This window comes from Cervus canadensis, chromosome 1 (assembly GCF_019320065.1).
Source record: "Cervus canadensis isolate Bull #8, Minnesota chromosome 1, ASM1932006v1, whole genome shotgun sequence".
In the NCBI taxonomy this organism is placed as follows: Eukaryota; Metazoa; Chordata; class Mammalia; order Artiodactyla; family Cervidae; genus Cervus; species Cervus canadensis.
In genome coordinates this window covers 36,130,518-36,151,683 of record NC_057386.1, presented here as the reverse complement: position 1 = coordinate 36,151,683, position 21,166 = coordinate 36,130,518, and the positions used below count along the sequence as shown (strand labels likewise).

The following is a 21,166-nucleotide window of genomic DNA, read 5'->3' as shown; positions in this document are numbered from 1 at the left end:
TCCATGCCTCTGTTATTGTTATTGTTGTTTAGTCACTAAGTCGTGTCTGACCCTTTTTGCAACCCCCATGGGGTCCCCCATATAGCCCGCCAGGTTCCTCTGTCCATGGGATTCTCCAGGCAAGAATGCTGGAGTGGGTTGCCATTTCCTACTCCAGGAGATCTTCCCGACCCAGGGATCGAACCCACATCTCCTCCATCTCCTGCACTGGCAGGTGGATTCTTTACCACTGCACCACCTGGGAAACCAGTGCCTTCATCCAAAATCGGGGATAGTGAGAGTGCCCTCTCAATAGCAGTGTTATAGGATTAAAGACGGCTTGTAAGTAAGACACTTAGAACAGTACCTGGTGTAGAGCCAGTGCTACCTAGTAAGAATGATGCTTTTATTATTAGTTGGGAAGGCAGAGGTGGACTAGGCAGCTCAAAAATGCAGTTGTCAGGCGACTTCCTTAGTGGTCCAGTGGCTAAGACTCTGCGCTCTCAATTCGTGTGGTCCAGGTTCAATCCCTGGTCAGGGAACTAGATCCCACATGCCACAACTAACAGCCTGCATGCTGTGTGCAGCAACTAAGACCCGGCACAGTCAAAAAAAAAAAAAAAAATACAGCTCTCAGGGCCCATCCCATCTTAGCTGCTCCCAGAGTCTGGCTTCTGGTTCCCAATCGACACCGAGATCCTCTGCGACAGGCACCCCATGGGGCTGAAGCCTCTGTCTCTTCCTCCCAGGGACTGCCCAGCTCCATAGACATGGAGTTTACGAACACCCGCTGGAGACCCCGGGCAAGCACCCCTGTGGGGGGAGCCAGAGGGGAGACAACGGAGGGGGAGGCTGCTGCCCGAGCACCCGGTCTGGCTGGGCTGTCTGCCCCCTCCCCAAAGTGTCTCCCATGCACCCAGCTGTGTTGAGCAGCAGCCAGAGCAGCTGACCCCCTGGTGCTGCAACCCACCTGCAGCTTCCAGATGTTCTTGCTCTCTTGAGCGATCTTGTTGACCGTCTCGCCCATGAGGGCGATCAGCATGTTGAGCAGGAGGATGTACGTGAGAATCACGTAGGCCAGCAACAGGATGATGAAGACAGCCTTGAAGTCATAGTTCTCGGTGAACTCCAGGTCCCCCATGCCGATGGTGAACTTGAACAGCTCCAGACACGTGGAGTACAGGCTGTTGTAGGAGCTGTGGGCCGACCGGCAGCCAGGCCCTCGCCACCTGTGTGGTGACGACTCAGCCGGCACAGAGTCATTCTTTCCATCCTCAATCAGTGTCACCACCGCTGGAGGGCACGGGGAACGTGTGGCCAGATGGAAGCCTAAGACCCCAGGGTCCCCAACCCGCCCACCCACCTCCCCAAGAGGGTCCACAGCAGGAACTCTGGCTAGGCCATGTGGCGTCTTTGTGTGAATTTAAAGGGAAAAAAAAAAAGGTACTCCCTTCTTCAGAACTATCAGTTCGTCATAATCTGCTCGTTGCAACTAGAGAGAGCCCGTGTGTAGCAATGAAGACCCAGCACAGCCCAAAATAAAGGAATTAATTTAAAAAACCACAAAGTTAGCATTTCTAGAAAGGGACAGACAGACATCATGGGACACTTGATATAAGGAAAACATACATTCCTTCCTTGATATTTTGACCAAAAATGCGCACCTGAATCTAACTGTGAAGGGACATAATGGGCATCCTCTGTCCATGGGATTCTCCAGGCAAGAATACTGGAGTGGGTTGCCATGTCCTCCTCCAGGGGATCTTCCTGACCCAGGGATCAAACCCAGGTCTCCTGCATTGCAGGCAGACACTTTAACCTCTGAGCCACCAGGGAAGCCAAAGGAACCTCAGCCAGACCCGAACCAAGAGACACTAAAAAAACTGCCGTTTACTCAATAAAAATGTGAAGGTCACAAAAGAGAAGGAAAGATTAAGGAAACTGCTCCAGAGTGAAGGAGACTAAACAGGCTTGACAAGTGAATGTAATGTGTTATCTGGGATTTTCCTTTCTATAAAAGACATTATTAGGACAATTAGTGAAATCTGAAGAAGGCTGGAAGATTAGCTAATAGTCCAGTATTGATGTTAATTTCCTGATTTTGATCATTATGCTGTGTTTATGCAAGAGAATGTTCTCATTTTCAGGAAATACACGCTGAAGTATTTAGTGGTAAAGGACTGATCATATCTGCAATTCTGTTTTTTTTTATAAGTACAGTGTAGTATGTATCCGCCTGCAATGCAGGAGACCCCAGTTTGATTCCTAGGTTGGAAAGATCCCCTGGAGAAGGGATAGGATGCCCAGTTCATTATTCTTGGTCTTTCCTTGTGGCTTAGACGGTAAAGAATCTGCCTGCAATGCAGGACACTTGGGTTTGATCCCTGGGTTGGGAAGATTACCTGGAAGAGGGCATGGCAACCCACTCGAGTATCCTTGCCTGAAGAATCCCCATGAACCGAGGAGCCTGGTGGGCTACAGTCCATGGGGTCGCAGAGTCGGACACGACTGAGCGACTAAGCTTACACTATGTACGTGTGTGTGGTGTGTGTACGTGTGTGTGGTGTGTGTATGTGTGTGTAGTGGGAAGAGAAAGTGACTTTTTAAATGTGGTAAAACAAGTAGGGGAATCTGGGCAAAGAGTACAGACATCTTGTGACTAGGGTGGGGAGGGAGGTTCAGGAGGGCGGGGACACATGTAAGTCTATGGCCAATTCATACTGATATATGGCAAAAACCATCACAATACTATAAAGTAATTCTCCTCCAATTAAAACAAATCAATTAAAAAAACTTTTTTGAGTCAAGATGCAACTATACCACAGGCAAGCAGCACTTTACACCTCTAAAGTGACCTAAAATCTTTTATGAATCAATTTCCAGGTTCTCCTACTACTATTATTTCAGTGTGCTCCTTGTCCATCTGCTCTGTCACCTGCAGACACACACCCCAGTGGGCCTCTCCCCACACAACCCTGCAGAGTCCTCAGGAAGCCGAGGTCAGCAGGAGCCCTGGCCTCCCACCAGCCCTGACCACACCGGTTACCTGTGGAAAACCCGAACAGGAACACGACGTAAACAAACATGAAGCGACACAGGTCTCTGAGGATCATCTGCAGGAGAGAGTGGCCTTGTCAGACCCTCCTCCAGGCCCAGGAGAGGCCAAGGCAAGTGCTAGGGCTGTGTCAGCCTGGGGGGTCTTTCTTGAGCCCAAGTGGTATCAGAGGACAGACAGCTAGGTTTGCTTCGGTGGTTTTCAGCTCAAGAGTCATGAGGGACTTACCACAGTGCCCCACATTGGCCTTTTTCTGGTGGGAGAGGGAGCCTGGCAGGTGGGGGGTGGGGGTCAAGTTTCAAGGGATCCCCCAACCCTGGGTCAAGGCCAGATTGCCTGATTGTTGGGGAATTCTCTGGGAAAGTGGGTCTTAAAGCAGGACCTTCCCAGACAATGCAGAGAGGATGGATGGAGTTTGTGGGGCCGGGTCCCACACCCCTTGGAGGTAATCAGGCTCTGCGGAGGAGCCCTGGGGCACTGGCACCCACCTTCTCGATCATGACGGCATAGATGCCCATCTGCTGGAAGCCGCGGGTGTAGTAGAGCATGTTGGTCCAGCCCATGGCCAGGGAGAACACCATGGAGGCCACGTACTCCTTGCAGCGGCAGAAGTACAACACCACGGTCGCCAGCATGAACAGCGACTGCATGAAGCTGAGGAGGAGGGACAGCAGGCCCTGTCCACAGCCGCGCCCTCACAGACAAGAGCCCAGATGCCTGGCGTGCATGCATGTTAGGTCCCTTTAGTCGTGTTCAGCTCTTTGAGAACACGTTCAGCTCTGTAGCCCACCAGGCTCTTCTGTCCATGGGGGTTCCCCAGGCAAGAATACTGGAGTGAGTTGCTATGTCCTCCTCCAGGGGAATCTTCCCGACCCAGCAATCAAACATGCGTCTCTTACATCTCCTGCATTGGCAGGTGGGTTCTTTACCACTAGCGCCACCTGGGAAGCCCCAAGATGCCAGGACCTCCCCTCAAAGGCCACAGGGGGAGGTGGGAGAGGGGATGGCCATCCTACCTCCTTTAGCTCATGAGTCTCAGTGGGACTGATATTGTCCCAAAGAGGCAAAAATCAGTTCCGGGTGCCAGTGGGGGGATAAGAGGAGGGGTGGATGTGCAAAATCTTATTCTCTTCACACACAATCCACAGATATAAAGACAATACTTCCCTGGTGGTCCAATAGTTAAGAATCCACCTGCCAATGCAGGCTCAGGGGTTCGATCGCTGGTCAGGGAACTAGATCCCAGATGCCACGGGGCAACTAAGCACGTGTGCTGCAACTACTGAAGCCCACACGCCTAGAGCCTGTGCTCTGCCACAAGAGAAACCACTATAACGAGAGACCTTGCACCACAGCTAGAGAGTAGCCCCTGCTCGCTGCAACTAGAGAAAGCCTGAACGCAGCAGGACCCAACGCAACCAAAAGTAAATAAATAAATAAATACAGTACATAAACAGATATACAGTATATCTGTGGTAAGCGATTTCATGGGAGGAGCAATTAGGAAAAAAAGAAAAGGAATCTAAAAGCAACAAAGAAAACAGGCTGAAAAACAGGGCTTTAGCTCCAACTACCTCCCTATCCAGTTCCTGGGAACAGTAACCTCACGGACCTCAGAGAATCTAGGAGGCCTAGGCCCGTGAGAACAGGCTGTGCGCTCCCAAAAAACCACAGGTGGAGTCTGCAGATCACATTCTCAAACTCAGGAGCAGAGCCAGGGAAGGTGTCCTTTCTGCTCCTCAGTCAGGTGCTGGCTGCCTATCAGAGGCCTGGACAGGCTTAGAGGACACCTGGGTAATCCCAGACAGGGTCTGCTCAATGATCCCTTCCCAGATAGATGGATAAAAAGATGGAAAAAACGAACAAGGGTACATCTAACTCTGACTGTAGACCACAGGAGGCTGGGGAACAGGTTGGTCATTCCCTAGTACCTGGAATATACTTGGTGCAGAGTGGACTCTCGGTATTCACTCACCCAGCAAAGGTTTACTGGGTGCCTTCCATCATTCATTCAACATGTTTGTGAAGCCCTACTAGGTTCCAAGCCCAGTGTATGTGAGAGAATGAGTGAGAATGAGCTGACTGCTGTCATCCCAGGTCTCATGGCCAAAAGATGCTGTCTGCTACCGAGGCATAAGAGTCAGTATCACTTACAAAAGCATCTCACTATAGCTGTCCACAAACAAGGTCTTCAGTGACGGCCGCCTTTGCAGGAAATACTGAATCTGCAGATAAACAGAGAATAAGATCTCAGGAAAGGTTAAACACTGAGCAACCAGAATGTTTTCTAAACAGCACCTTGATGTACCATGGAAGTGCAGCAAAACAAAGATAATGAAGACAGTGGAACAGCCTGGGTCAGGCTAATGAGGTAATGTTGTATGACTCCGTCAGGAGAATTTTATTAAATAGAGTAAAATTACAACTGTATCTAGAAGTTAAGATGGGAAGGAAAACCACCAAAATAGTATCAATTGCCATGCTTGAAAGATGGGATTGGGCGATTTTTTTCCCCTCCTTTCTAATTTGTGCTTTTTCTAACTAAGTTTGAATTAAAGTAAAAGTTCTTTAACCAGCCTCCACTGAACTCAGCGGATAAACCAGTGCTCTTCACTCTCTGAAAACATTTTGCCTGATGCCCATGGTGATTGCTCCTCTCCAGGACACTCACACATTCCATGCCCTCCCAGTGGTTAATCCTGTTTACCAAGAATGCTTTTTTACCCACTGCACTTGCTACTGCAGTTTCGTATTTTACAATAATATAAACCATGAATGTGAAAATAAATATGGTTGTTTCTGTGAAGGCGGAGTCCAATGATTAGGAAAGACTCCTTAAAGGTGAGTTACTAAAAAACAGGGTGTGGCTTAGATCAAAAAGATTAAGGGGAAAAAATCATAATAATCTCAAATTCTGCATTCAGAATCCTTTGTACATGAAACAGTGGTCTCACATGTATTCGAAGAATGGCCCAGGAATATGCATGTTTGGGGATTTTAGTTAAAATGATTCCGGGGACTTCCCTGGTGGTCCAGTGGTTAGGACTTTATGCTTCCACTGCAGGGGACACAGGTTTGATCCCCGGTCAGGGAACTAACATCCCGCAAGCCACATGGCGTGGCCAAAAAAAAGGGGGGTCTTTTAAAAATAAATAATAAAATGGTTCCAGTATATACATATTTCATTATTCTGAGCTTTAATGGACTGTTTCAATTAATTAAACAGCTACCAGTCACTGTCCTGTCTCTTAAAGAGACTTGCACTCTACCTCTGTAATTAAATATTACACTCAGTGGACAGCCCTGACTGCCTGTCTTCAAGTGTGACTGACCTGCGTCTGCAGGGGGATACACTGGGCATAACAGTACCCCCTCCCCAGCCGTAAATGCCTGAGGGTCCTCATCTTAACCTATGCATCTCTAAGTTTCTCAAGCAGGGCCATTACATGGTTGATGAATTAAAAAGTGGGGGAGCCACTGCTATATTTAAAATGGATAAACAATAGCGACCTACTGTATAGCACAGGGAACTCTGCTCAATGTTATGCGGAAGCCTGGATGGGAGGGGAGTTCGGGGGAGAATGGATACATGTATATGTATGGCTGAATCTCTTCCCTATTCACCTGAAACTCTCACATTGTTAATCAGATACACCCCCAATACAATATAAAAAGGTTTTTAAAACAGTGGTGAGCACTGAATGAGTCTCTTGGTTTTTTGTTTAGGTGATAATGGAAACTCACAGTGTGGGAAGGAATGCTTACCCCTCGGAAAAAAAAGTAGATACCACCTGCCACAGAAATAATCTCTCCAGTGACTCGGAAATAGTCCGCTACAGTGTGTTTCGGCTTAAAGGGAGGCTGCAAAGGACAAAGAGATTAATGATTCCACTCACTCACTCACTCATTCATTCATTCAACCAACATTTACCAGGTGCAAAGCCTTGTGATTAAGACCCACCCCTTTCCGGAGAGGCTTAGTCTGCATCAGGAGAGACCCAAACAAAGACAATGCATTACTATGGGGACACCTGCAAGGAGACAGGACCTGATTCCCAAGTGGTAAGAGGAAAGCCTCCAGGTGGTGAGAGGAGCATCCTTGATGTCCTGTGCTGTCTCTGGGATGATGCTCTAGTCTAGAGCTCTGCCTGGCGAGGAGGACAGTGCTGGCATAGCTGGAAGCCCCCTTACAGACACATTGCCATGTGCTTCCTGCTGTTCCCACAGCCTGTGATGAAGCCCTGCTCTCCCAGGACTGTCGAGGTTTCCCTCAGATGCTGAAAGGAGTGAGGTCACACAATATGCATGTGTGTGTTGTCCTTGTCTTTCAGTCAAGTTTTCTAGAGTGGGTTTCCTTTCAGCCTACCATCCATATTTCATAAGCACTAGTTCACTAGCTCGTTTCATTAGCACATTTCTCTTTCCTCTTAAAGTCAACCCTGGCAGCCCAGTGATTAAGACCCTATGCTTCCACTATAGAGAATGAAGGTCCAATCCCTGATTGGGGAACTAAGATCTCATATGCATTCAGCGAGGCCAAAAATATAAATAAATAAAGTAAACTCACTAGATGGCCTTAATAGATGTAGAAATCAGATTCCACCTAACTAGGAAGTTGAATTTTTCAACCAAATTTATAAGCAAGGCACCCTGGAAATAAAGGCAGCAAGTTAAGTGCTGGGATATTGAATGAAGGACTCAGTTAAGAAACTTGAGGTAGCCTATGGCTTCTGATAGCAGGAAAAGTCTGATCTTAGGTTGATCTGATGCATGGTCCAGGGCCTGGCTTAGAAGAAGTGCTCAAAGTCTGTGTCCAGGGAATGAATCATGTGTGAATGAATGAAGAAAAGCAGGCAGGAGAGAGAGTTGGCAATGTGCTCAGGGCTTGCACCACCCACAACCCTGAAGACACCCAGCCGAGTGGAGAGCTGCTTCCAGCCCCCTAATTCCTGCATCCTCTCCAGCCTAGTTCATCCCCTCTACAGTCAGGACCTCAGCGACCATGGGCTCAGCATCTCAGATCCAGGGGGCCGAAGAAGGGGCTGAGAACACGAAGCAGGTGCAGGACAACCAGGAGAAGGAAGACTGAGCTAGGGAACAGAAGATCTGCAGGCGACCCTTCCATGTCTCCTGGGCCCCGCCTGGGTCCGGGGTCTCGGGGCCCTCTAGGAACACTCATCCCCTCCCCTCTTCCCCCTTGAGGGCCGAGCCTCAGGCGCACCCGGCCTCCCACAGGTCTGTAGTAGGCGACCGTGGTAAAGATGATCATATACAAGCAGTAGACGAAGAAGTTGAAATAGAAGATGCGCTTGACGAATCTGTCCCACTTGTCCTGCAGGAGGCGGTTCAGTGGCTCCACCAAGAGCATGTCATGGCGATTCTACGGGAAGCAAAGAGAGGTGAGGCCCACTCCTCCCAGTAAGGTCCGCCTTGCAGGCCCCCTTCAGCCCCAGGGACTCTTCATACCCACTCTCTGAACGACCACACCCTTGGCCTGAGCAGCAGCAGAGGGTCGCAGGTCTGGACCAGCACGCTCCTTGAATGGTCCACCCTCTAGTTGTGTAACCCCTGTTGTGCAGTGAAGCAGTGAAGAAGAGGTGTAATTGGACTAGTGACTCTAAGATGGACCCAAATGATGCAAATGAATTTTGTAAGAGACTAGGAGACTAGGAGAAAATAAAACATCTGAAACATGTGCAGCAGAGAAAGGACAAATTCATTTTATAACAAGAGCCTCTACATACTAAAAGGATGAGGCAAATAGTCCAGTAGAAGAGATGGCAAAGGATAATGAATGTTCCTATTCTACCAAAGAAATACAAATGGTTGAAAACATATGAAAAAATTCTCAACCTCACAGCAATCAAGAAAACAAGAATTATAAGACATCAATGAAATAGCTGTTTGGGCTCCATGGACTCAAACTAGTTTTGGGGAAAAAAAAGGAAGGTAATACCCAGGTTGGCAAGGATTTGGGTAGATGTGTACCTCCTGATGGTAGGCAAGTGCATTCATGCAATCTTTTTGGAGGACATGTATTCTGATTTAGCAATTCCAATTCCAGGTGTCCTTCATAGAAAAATTCTCAAGCCCATGCCAAACAACCTGCAGCATGTAGTAGGAAAAAGCTGGAAATAACTCAAATGTCCTCCTATGGATATTTACTCCCCACCCCCCATCCCTATACTTAAAGTGCTACTGCTCCTCTTTAGTTGCTGAGTTGTACCCAACTTTTTTGTGACCCCATGGACTGTAGCCCACCAGGCTCCTCAGTCTATGGATTTCCCAGAAAAGAATACTGGAGTCGGTTGCCATTGCCTTCTCCAAGGGATCTTCCCAACCCAGGGATCGAACCCACATCTCCTGCATTGGCAGGCAGATTCTTTACCACTGAGCCATCTGGGAAGCCCCATATTTGCAGTCATTTTTTTAAAAATAAAGTAGACCTATATGTGGTGATATAAAACTGTCTATAAGACATGCTATTAACTAAAAAAAAAATGGTTGTTCTGTACTATATATAGTATGATCCCATTTATATAAACAAAATGAAGCTACATGTTTTCGTGTGGTATAAATGGAAGATTCCTGTCTATGTACTTTTGAAATGTTAAAGTTTTATTGTAATATTATCATGCATTGAGTGTATGATACAGGAAGACATTCAGTGGGAATAAATGGGGAGGTGAGGCGGCAGGGTACAAGCCCCAGGTAGCAGGTGATGGGAGGACAGGCAGAGTCAGACCAGGGGCTGGAGAGGGGGCTGGGTTGCAGTGAGACCGGAAGCCCTCCCTGCAGTGAGACCGGAAGCTGGGTCCCGGCCCCGGTCCACTCACAGGGGTCTCGCTGCTACTGTAGGCGATCACCTCCAGCACCGAGTTCTTCTCACAGGTGTCGATACAGGACAGGTCGTAGAGTGAGGAGTGCACGGGCCCGTAAGCCCACTCGGTGAACTTCCTGGACAGGTGCCTGCACTCAGGCTCCTGGATCTCCCTCTGGAGAATATAAGCCAAGACCTGCCCCAGGGACACAAGAACCTGTTAGAGGCCAGCCTGAGGCCCTGCACAGGCTGCATCCCCACCGGGCCACTAGCTCTGTTCCAAGAATAATTCTGCTTCCAAGTCCGTTGAAGACCCTGCCCAAGCCCCAAGAGGGTCCCCACCCACATTCAGCAATCTCTTAACTGCCTTCTAGATCAAGCTGCCCAATGCCTCAGACCTATCACCTGATCACATCTGGCCCCCCTGTTCTCAGTGAAGGACTGCAGTGGTCCCCTCTAGAAAACCTCAAGCCCAAAGGAAATAAAGAAAATTCAAGAAATACAACCAAAGTTATAAAGCCAGGCTTCTCATCCTAAGAGACTCAGTGTGGGCAGGGACCAGCTCCCAGAATCCCCTGGTACTGAGAAACTCCCACCCCACCCCCAATTCCCAGCTGCCCAGCCCCACCTTCAGCCTTTCATGGCCTGACATCATCACGGACTTGGGAGCTTGTCCTACCCCATTAGGACTCCCTACCACCTAGAAGTCCTATCTTCCATGGAGAAACACCAACAATTTCTCTTTCCATTTCACTCTCGGCTCAACCCACCCTCACCCCATGGCTTGTTGGTGATGCTCAGAGTTGAAAATCAGAAATGGCCACATGTGGGCAGCCTGGATGGGAGGGGATTTGGGGGGATAATGCACAAGTGTTTATGCACAGCTCAGTCCCTTCACCGTTCAGCTGAAACTATCCCTGTTTATTAATTGGCTATGCATGCTTGTGTGCTGAGTTGCTTCCATCATGTCTAGCTCTTCTCGATCCCATGGACTACAGCTCGCCAGGTTCCTCTGTCCATGGTATTCTCCAGGCAGGAATACTGGAGTGGGTTGCCATGCCCTCCTCCAAGGGATCTTCCCAACTCAGGGATCGAACCCATGTCTCTTGTTTCCTGCATTGGCAGACAGGTTCTTTACTGCTAGCACCACCTGGGAAGCCCTAATTGGCTATACTCCAATACAAAATAAAAAGTTAAAAAAAAAAATAGTATAGGAAAGAGAAAAGAACTGGCCATATGTGTGCTGCTGGCTTCTGCTCAGCACCTCACAATTCCTCTGGCTTACTTTAATGCCCCCCACCCTTCTAACCCCTACAGGCTGATGTGGCAGCTTCTTCTGATGCCAGAAGTTCAGGAAGGCAGGCAGACCCCCTCCCACAGCATCCTCTGCTCAGGCATGACCCCGCCCCCATCCCTACCCCGATCTTCCCACTCTTGGCGGCCAGAGCCAGCGGCGTCAGCCCCTTCTTGTTGGTGAGCTCCTCCAGCTTCAGCGTAGGGTGAATCTTGGCCCCCAGGATCAGAATCTCATTGTACATGCTCGTCACGAACTTGGTGTTGTCCGCCGTGTTGTCGGCCACCTCCACCAGCGCGTGCAGAACCGTGTTGCCCACTGAGTCCCTGGCGCTGATGTCAGCTGGCTGCCAGGAGTTCTGCAGCAGGAACTTCACGACGCCCAGCTGGTTGGTGCACGCGGCCAGGGAGAGGGGCAGCTCACCTGCAGCCAACCACAGGCACACGGTGGGCCTCCCTGGAAAGAGACTGGCTTGGCCCTTGCACCACCCGGCCTCCAACTCCCTCTGTCTCCACCCCAAACTTCCAAGATGCTAAGTGTCTACCACATGGTCTCCCTACCAAAATAGAAGCCAGGCCGCCCTTTGGTTTTCTTAAAGAAGTCCCCGTTGGCCGCAGCCTGGACATCGGCCCCGTTCTCCACCAGGAGGGTCACCAGCGCCATGTTCCGCCTCTCAATGGCTATGTGCAGCGCCGTCTGGCCTGTGAGGGATGCATGCTCTTGGCTTGGGGCTGGTAGTCCTGAGGGGGTGACTGGCCAGGTGCTGAGGGAGGGCCTGGACAGAATGTGTGGGATGACTCCCCCAACAGAGGAAACCAGGGTCCCCTAAAGATGCCCAAGGAGTCCCTGAGCAGGAGTAGGAACAGGGAACACCAGACTGGGAGCTGAAGGACTCAAAATTGCCAAAGAGCAAGGAGCAGCAAGCCAGAGGTAGGAGAGGCAGGGAACCCCCAGGACCAGGAGATCCTGATTCAGTGGTTGGGAAAGGGAGTAAGGGGCTCAGAGACTTTTCGGGGTGTGAGGGTGCCCCCTTGCTCCAGGAGATCCTGTGGGCAGAGCCATGCTGGCCCCAGCCACCTCACCCTTGTAGTAGCTGTCCGTGTAGCTGGCGTTGACGAACTCCTTCAGGCTGTCTGTCTGCCGGGCAATCTCCAGGAGCAGGGGGATGGTGTCGTTCTGCCCATTGTGCAGGTTGAGCATGGCTTTCAGCAGACAGGTCTTCCCTGTCTCTGGGTCTGCAAGACAAAGAGGGGGTCAGAGCAGGCGCTTCAGGGAGGCGCCTCCCGGGAACCCGACGGCCTCGGGGCCACCTTTGAACTCGCTGTCCATAAGATGCTTCTTGCTCTTCTGCAGGAAGAGCAACAGGCTCTCCAGCTCCTCACAGTTATTCTGAGCGACTGCTTCAAAGATCTTCCTGCGATCATAGAGCTTGAGGTTCTCAGTGGCAGCGGAGTCCTGGGACAGCTGCCTGTGGACCAGAGAACAACTTTGTCTCATATTCTGGTCTCCCCTTGGCCTTGAGACCTTCAGAGCTGGTCCAGGTTGTAACAGGGAACAGTGGGGCACATGTACCCCCATTCTGTCTGTAGGCATCAGCTAGAAAATCTTTGCAGCCACTACTGCCTGCAACACCCAGGCCACTCACTCTTCTCTGCCCGCCTGGAGGCGGTTGGGGACAGGGGTTCAGCTAAGTGAAAGAGCTTCCTCACAGGGCCCCGGGAGTCAGCCAGCCTGGGGGAGCCCCTGTCCTGCCTTGGAGGTGGTGGGAGGTTTCTGAATGCTCAATGGAGCGGTCTTGTACTCTGTTTAAGAGCGTCTTGCCCTTGAGCTTTCCAACTTGAAGTCTACATGATTGAGGCTGGTGCGCCTTCAAAGACTGGACCCAGAGATCAGTCAATAGCTAGGATCAGCATACATGCCAGCATGTGAGGCCACACGTCCTGTAGCTTCTGTGAGTACAGACGCTGGACCAGGCGACCTCTGGAGGCCCCCTCGGCTCCCCAGCTCTACGACCTTCTGCCCATAAACTCAAGTACCACGTGGAGTCTCCATGGCTGGGATCTCAGCCAGCTGGGCCAGTTAGGCTCCTGGTGGAAAGGGAGGTGGGGCTTCACATGCAGCTTACCTGACACAGGTGGGGCCGTCCCCAGGCCTCTGGATGATGACTACAGGGCTGATGGTGATGGCTGGGCAGGATGCCAGCTGGCCTTCCTCGTAAGAGCAGTCCATGAGGGATGTGTCCTCCGAGTCACCCTTGCCAAAGAGCCGGCTGCGGCTCTTGGCCGTGGGGAAGCTGTGGGGCTTGGCTGGAGCTGGCCTGGAGTTAGGGTCTCCATCTAGGGGGTCTGGGCAGGAGTCCTCTTGAGGCAGGTCCTGAGATTCCTGTGATTCTGAGCTCCCCCATTTCTTCATCCGTGCCAGATTCTCCATGGCCCAGGAGGCAGCCTGTGAGCAGCCACCAAGATCAGGCTTGTTCCCAGCTGGAGGACTGCATGACCCTGGCCCCCACTGCACTTGTTGCAAAGGCCCCTGTGAAGCAGGAACCCCCAGAAGTCCAACAGCTGCTGCTCCCAGCCTTCCAGAAAGAAAGCTTTCAGGGTGTAGTAACTCCCACCCCAGAGGCCCCAGTGGGGAGCAAACCTAGCAGACCCCTGTCCATCAGCCTCCAGAGATGGAAGAGCCCCCAACTTGGATCCACCAGGATGGATGGATCACTCGTCTTCTCTGGGCCTCAGTTGCCTCATCTGTAGAATGGGGATGCTAACCACTGCCCTGACTCCCCCAAGATCAGAATAGGGGAAACCGGAAGGAGAGTTTATTGCTGGCTATGCATTTGGGAAGGAACTCAGCGATGAAGATGGCTCAGCCCCAAAGAGCCAAGCAGTTTGCATTCCCAGGAACAAGGTGGCTGGCAGAGACCAACACTCACACTCCACAGTGCCCACGCTGCACGGTCCCTCGGGTGCCGCGTGTCCCTGCCACCAGTCATGCACTTGCCTGCCTTTGCTCTTTGACCTGGCTGCTGGAACTGTTGAGTGTGTAGGGAGTTTTTTGCACTTTTTGTTATTTTGTAAAATTAGTACATTTGAAGCATCCTGGGGCTGAACTATGGAACAGAGGTTCATGACATTGTACAGGAGGCAGTGATCAAGACCATCCCCAAGAAAAAGAAATGCAAAAAGGCAAATGGTTGTCTGAGGAGTCCTTACAAATAGCTGAGAAAAGAAGAGAAGCTAAAGGCAAAGGAGAAAAGGAAAGATATACCCATCTGAATGCAGAGTTCCAAAGAATAGCAAGGAGAGATAAGAAAGCCTTCCTCAGTGATCAATACAAAGAAATAGAGGAAAACAACAGAATGGGAAAGACTAGAGATCTCATCAAGAAAATTAGAGATACCAAGGGAATATTTCATGCAAAAATGGGCACAATAAAGGATAGAAATGGTATGGACCTAACAGAAACAGAAGATATTAAGGAGAAGTGGGAAGAATACACAGAAGAACTATACCAAAAAGATCTTCATGACCCAGATAACCATGATGGTTTGATCACTCACCTAGAGCCAGACATCCTGGAATGCAAAGTCAAGTGGGCCTTAGGAAGCATCACTATGAACAAAGCTAGTGGAGGTGATGGAATTCCAGTTGAGCTATTTCAAATCCTAAAAGATGATGCTGTTAAAAGTGTTGCACTCAATATGCCAGCAAATTTGGAAAACTCAGCAGTGATCACAGGACTGGAAATGGTCAGTTTTCATTCCAATCCTAAAGAAGGGCAATGCCAAAGAATTTTCAAACTACCCCACAATTGCACTCATCACACATGCTAGCAAAGTAATGCTCAAAATTCTCCAAGCTAGACTTCAACAGTACATAAACCAAGAACTTCCAGATGTTCAAACTGGATTTAGAAAAGGCAGAAGAACCAGAGATCAAATTGCCAACATCTGTTGGATCATAGAAAAAGCAAGAGAGTTCCAGAAAAACATCTACTTCTGCTTTATTGATTATGCTAAAGCTTTTGACTGTGTAGATCACAACAAACTGGAAAATTCTTAAAGAGATGGGAATACCAGATTACCTTACCTGCCTCCTGAGAATTTGGTATGCAGGTCGAGAAGCAACATTTAAAACCAGACACAGGACAACAAACTGGTTCCAAACTGGGAAAGGAGTACGTCAAGGCTATATATTGTCACCCTGCTTATTTAACTTATATGCAGTGTACATCATGCGAAATGCCAGGCTGGATGAAGCACAAGCTGGAATCAAGATTGCCAGGAGAAATATCAATAACCTCATATATGCAGATGACACCACCCTTATGGCAAAAAGTGAAGAGGAACTAAAGAGCCTCTTGATGAAAGTGAAAGAAGAGAGTGAAATAGCTGGCTTAAAGCTCAACATTCAGAAAAGTAAGATCATGGCATCTGGTCCCATCACTTCATGGCAAATAGATGGGGAAACAGTGGAAACAGTGGCAGACTTTATTTTCTTGGGCTTCAAAATCACTGCAGATGGTGACTGCAGCCATGAAATTAAAAGACGCTTGCTCCTTGGAAGAAAAGCTATGACCAACCTAGACAGCATATTAAAAAGCAGAGACATTACTTTGCCAACAGAGGTCTGTCTAGTCAAAGCTATTGTTTTTCCAGTAGTCATATACGGCTGTGAGAGTTGAACTATAAAGAAAGCTGAGCACCAAAGAACTGATGCTTTCAAACTGTGGTGTTGGAGAAGACTCTTGAGAGTCCATTGGACAGCAAGGAGATCCAACCAGTCCATCCTAAAGGAAATCAGTCCTGAATATTCATTGGAAGGACTGATGCTGAAGTTGAAACTCCAATACTTTGGCCACCTGATGCGAAGAACTGACTCATTGGAAAAGACCCTGATACTGGGAAAGATTGAAGGCAAAAGGAGAAGGGGATGACAGGATGAGATGGTTGGATAGCATCACCAACTCAATGGACATAAGTTTGAGGGAACCCCAGGAGTTGGTGATGGACGGGGAAGCCTGGCGTGCTGCAGTCCATGGGGTCTCAAAGAGTCAGACACAACTGAGTGACTGAACTGAACTGAACTGGGACTGAATGTTTAGACTTTAAGTGATCCGGGGCTGATGGGCCTTGGACATCTGAAGCCCTGGAGTTATAGTGGGAGCTGGTGCCAGCACCTGTGGCTGTAAACTTGTGTTGCTACAGTTCTCTACTCCCTAACCTCTTCTGTGACTCATCCCTTCCCAGATGGGCGTTGTCACTCCCTAGTACCCAGTGATGTCCCACATCTCAGGGGCCTTGACCTCCATGGTGCCTACACATGCAGTGCTTTTTCCTTCTTCTCCTCTTGTCCAAACCCTATCACCTCTCAGATGCCACCTCCCCACTGATGCCACTTCCTCACGCCCCCTAACTCTGCACTGATGATGCTCCCTCCCCCTCCAGGGTGGCCCAGCTCCTTTCATCCATCCTCATGACCCCCCAAGCACCACGAACCTGCAGTCTAGCAATTTCTACCCGTCGCTCTCCCCCCGGCCCTGTGAACTCCTGGGCAGCAAGCTTGCCTGATTCATCTCTTTATGTGAAAAAGCTGTGCTGGGAAATGAGCGAGGTCAGATACAGATCCTTCTAGCTCCCGAAGTTAGAGAGATTTATGTTCCAGCAGCGGCTGGATTCTGGAAAAACAGCCACTGAAGGAATGGAAGGCTTCTTCAGCCTGCATGGTCAAGTGAAAGTTCAGGCAGTGAAAACTCAGAGCACATGGCTGGACTGTGCCAACAGATCAGCTGTGATCTGATGCACAGATTCACGCAGGAAAAAAAAAAGGCAGTCTCACCATTTCACAACCTGCAAGCAGGACAGATGCTGACTGTTGGCTCCTTTCCCCTCCTGCCTGTTTTGCATTCAGAAGGGCCTGAGTCTTTCTCTGATTCATCCATCAGGTAGAAACCTTGCTGCAGGAAGCATGCCTGGCCACACAAAGCCCCACTTCCAACCAACACCCACGCATGCATCCCGTCACTCAGCCTTCACCCACTGACCCTACCGGGTGGCCAGCCCAGTGCTGCGGCCACAGAGAGGACCAAGACCCCATCAGAGACAGAAACCAGAGGCTGGCTGGGGCAAGGGGAACCACAGGAGGGCCCGGAGTGCCGAAGACAGCATCCAGATGAGCTGGGCCTGGAAGTGAAACGAGGCTGGGCTGGGACTAGGGGAGAGGATGAGGAGCCCCAGAGTAAGTGATGAAGAAGAAGCCAGTGGGATCAGAACCAGATGGCTGTCGGCCTTGAATGCCAAGGAGCAGGATGTGGGCATTATTGCTCTGATGGCAGGAAGCCATGAGAAGCTTCAGAAGCAGGGACACAGGGCACAATCTGTGCTCCCAGGAGACAACTTCCCATCAAGACCTGTTCGTAGTTTGGGGGAGCCTATTGGCAACTAAAGGGCGCAGGAGGCTACTGAGAATAAGAGTAGTTGATGCTTTGAGCGTGTGCTATGCAAAGGAAAGCACTGCTCTAACCCTTCATATGCACTCACTCACTTTATTCTCACATCTCTAAGAACTAAATGCTTTACAGATGAGGGAACTGAGGCACAGAGCAATTATATGACCCACCCGAGGTACGCATAGTTAGGAAAAGGTGGAACCTGGATTTGATCCCTGGCCCCAGAGCCTCTTCAGCACTCTACCACCCTTCCCAAAGGCTCAGGACTCTTTCTCAGCCATTAAACTCAGCCCCAGACTTCACACTAAGACCCAGAGGCCAATCAAACCTGGTCCACCCATCCCTGGGACCAGGCAGGTGGGAACAATGCTCTTCCACTCAGCAACCCCAATTCTGTAGCACCCTCCTGCTCAAAACAAGCATTCTATGAAGCTGAAAACCTCAAAACAAATAAGGCCCAGGCCATATGCCAGGTCTGGGTCTCCCAGGAATGTTTCCCCTTGGACAAGATTGGCTATAGAACCAGGAATAGACCTGCTCCCCAACCAGCAGCTTTAACAACACAGCAAGAGAGCACCCGTTAGCAGAAGCCACCACAAACCTTTCAATGACGTTCTTTTCTGCAGCTTTGCCTGTTTCTCTGACAGGTCCTGATCTAACCAAACGCGGTAAGTATGAAGCAGCCCACACAGTGCTCCCAGTCAGTCAGTCAACAAACTCTGAATCTGCCCTGCAGTGCTGCACTGATTCCCTGCTCGAAACCAAGCTTCTCCCTGGACAGAGGGTGGGACAGGGACTAAAGGGTCAATTGCTCCAGACTAGGAGAGTGAACGGGCTTCTCTGGTGACCCAGATGGTAAAGAATTCACCTGCCATTCAGGAGACATGGATTTGATCCCTGGGTTGAGAAGATCCCCTTGAATAGGAAATGGCAACCCACTCCAGTATTCTTGCCTGGAGAATCCCATGGACAGATGAGCTTGGCAGCCTACAGTCCATGGGGTCACAAAGAGTCAGACATGACTGAGTGGCCGATGCAACACTTAAGAAGGTGAACAGGGACAAGATATTTCGCACTGCCAGGCCTGGGGTGTGCCCAGCAGGGGAGCCCCAGAGCCATGCCCCTGTCAGAGTCAAACATGCTACAGAGATGGGGGAATTTCCATGACTTAGGGGTGTTTGATGGAGATGGTGGTTCTGTTTAACACAAGATTCACAAACTCACCCATCTGGACTTAAGGGTGGTCTTGAGAAAATGACCCTCCCAACAAAGACCTGGTTTGGTCTCAGGGTCTTTCTCAACTCCAGAGCCAGGAAGGACACTGCCTACCAGCTGGGACAAGCCTCCCTTCCTCTCTCCCCAGTCCAGGTGAGACATCCTGGGATACAGGTCTCCCTGTCACCTCTCTGCCCAAAGCACCCATCTGCATCTGGCCACCCTGCAGGCTTTTGGGAGCCAGTCCAGGGCCCAACCCTGATCATGCTCATCCCAGTATCCTACCTGAGCATCTCCGAAGAAGGGATGCAGAGCTGGGGACTTTGCAACCCATGGATGAAGAGCGGAGGAACCCAATCAAAAACAGAGGTGAGACAAGAATCCAGGGCTCCTTTCTCCTGGCCCAGAATTCCTTCACTCCAGAGAGGACTACACACTGAATCCTCCAGCCACAAACCAACTGCCAGTCTCTGCTGCAGCCAAAGCCTCTTGGCCCCAGGATGCCCCCGGCACAGATAATAGCGGCCTCCATCGTCACTTACCAAGTGCTCACAACTAGGCAAGCCAAGTGCGCCACGGCCTTTGAGGAAGCCACTGTTATTACCCCCAGTTTTCAGATGAGGCGCCGAGAGGCTCATTGAAGGACCCATAGTTACACAGCTAGAAAAGGCACAGCCCAGCTTTAGACGACTCACTGTGCCATTTCTGAAAGCAAATGTCTGCATTGGCCATCCCACTACAAAAGGGACTCACCAGCTGGACGCAGGCACACCCCAGACCCGGCAGGTGCGGCTAGCTTGAAGGCTGCTCTGCTCCAAGGGAGAGCTGAACTGGTGTGGCGAGAAGAGCCGCCCCTGCCCGGCCTCCGTGAGGGTCCTCGGCCCCTCCCCGGTTCACGGCTGCTCTGACTGGCAGGGACGGGCTGCGGGTGCACTCTGACACTCAAGGAAAATGTTTCCAGCAACAGTAGCAGCTGCTGTTGCCGAGGCTCCGATTCCCAGAGGATCCCAAAGCCTTTCCCATCATTTTTGCCCTTTTTTCAGAAACCACTTAGCCGCTGCCCCTCCTCCAACCATGCCAGGGCCACAGGGCTCTCAGCCACACGCAGCCCAGAACCAGCCAGAGCTGGTGACTTCAGCTCTCAAGGAAGGAGGGAGGTGCTTGGGCATCCCAGACCCACTAGCCTGGCAGACAGGGCGGTCTGGGGTAACAGCTCAACAAACAGCGTGACCAGAGATCTCAAAGCCAGGGCTCCAACACCGCTGCATTTCCCAAATGCGGAAGGAAAGGAAAGGGTCACGTCACCCACCACACAATCCTGACCTGCCAATCAGGGACCTCCTGGTTTTGGGTGCTGCCTTTGCCACCAACCCTGAGTGACCCAGAGCCAGTCCCTGCCTCTCAAGGGCCTCTCATTCTCCGTGCGCCCAATCTGGGGTAAGAATGGCAGCAGGGCACTTCTGGGTCTGTCAGGTCCAGCCTTTCTCAACTGGGGTTCCTCCTGGAACCCCAGAACACCGAAAATGATGAGGGTTTATTTTCTAATGTTTCCCAGTATGACCCTAAAGGAACAGGAAAAAATTCATTATGTCCAATAGGGCTTAATTCCCTTCCAGAAACTGCCTGAGGAAAACCTCAAAGTCTTTCCAGGTGCATACCTTATAAGGTTGTATGAGATTCACTAGGGCTTCCCAGGTGGCACAGTGGTAAAGAATCTGCCTGACAATGCAGGAGACGTGGGTTCAGTTCCTGGGTTGGCAAGTCCCCCTGGAGTAGGAAATGGCAACCCACTGAAGTATTCTTGCCTGGAGAATCCCATGGACAGAAGAGCCTGGAGGGCTACAGTCTATGGGGTCATAAAGAGTCAGACACGACAGAATGCTCACGCAAAGTTTAGTCCATGGCAAAAAGCTCTGACCCCTGAGTCAGGATGGAAGCACAGACACCACATGGTCCTGCATGACTCTCTACAGTTTACCAAGAGCTCTTACCGACCCACAGCCCTGCACGGCAGGAGGGTGGAGCCTGTCATACCCATGTTACAGATGAGAAATCTGTGACCTCTGGCAGTTAAATGACTGCCCAGGTCACACTGGTGGTTGGGTAAGGAAGCTGGGCCCATTCCACTATGCCATGCCATGTCCCTTGCTTGCATACTTTTTCATATATGTCATTTGATAGATGCCATTTTAACTTCAATTTAAAAGAAACTTGGAGCTAATAAGGACCTACAATATAGCACAAAGAACTCTACTCAATACTAGTTAATGACCTACATGGGAATAGAATCTAAAAAAGAATGGATGGGACTTCCTTGACAGTCCAGTGGTTAAGAGTCTGCACTTCCAGTGCAGGAAAT

The 21,166-nt window shown here is 50.3% G+C and overlaps 1 protein-coding gene across 2 annotated transcripts in view; it reads right to left on the bottom strand.

Moving 5' to 3' along the window:
- Positions 1-19,815, bottom strand: part of TRPV1 (transient receptor potential cation channel subfamily V member 1) — a 28,925-nt gene extending 9,110 nt beyond the window's left edge. The window contains exons 1-13 of one of the 2 annotated variants that reach the window (XM_043477847.1): positions 19,561-19,815; positions 13,274-13,593; positions 12,459-12,616; positions 12,231-12,383; positions 11,709-11,849; positions 11,273-11,571; positions 9,871-10,050; positions 8,256-8,414; positions 6,800-6,895; positions 5,189-5,259; positions 3,523-3,688; positions 3,026-3,092; positions 950-1,272 (exon numbers count right to left, since the gene is read on the bottom strand). In XM_043477847.1, coding sequence (XP_043333782.1) covers positions 950-1,272; positions 3,026-3,092; positions 3,523-3,688; positions 5,189-5,259; positions 6,800-6,895; positions 8,256-8,414; positions 9,871-10,050; positions 11,273-11,571; positions 11,709-11,849; positions 12,231-12,383; positions 12,459-12,616; positions 13,274-13,578 — 2,118 coding nt within the window. In that variant the 5' untranslated portion in view covers positions 13,579-13,593; positions 19,561-19,815. The remainder of the gene's footprint in view (positions 1-949; positions 1,273-3,025; positions 3,093-3,522; positions 3,689-5,188; positions 5,260-6,799; positions 6,896-8,255; positions 8,415-9,870; positions 10,051-11,272; positions 11,572-11,708; positions 11,850-12,230; positions 12,384-12,458; positions 12,617-13,273; positions 13,594-19,560) is intronic. The other variant, XM_043477857.1, reaches the window with a different exon arrangement.
- Positions 19,816-21,166: the final 1,351 nt, after the last annotated feature.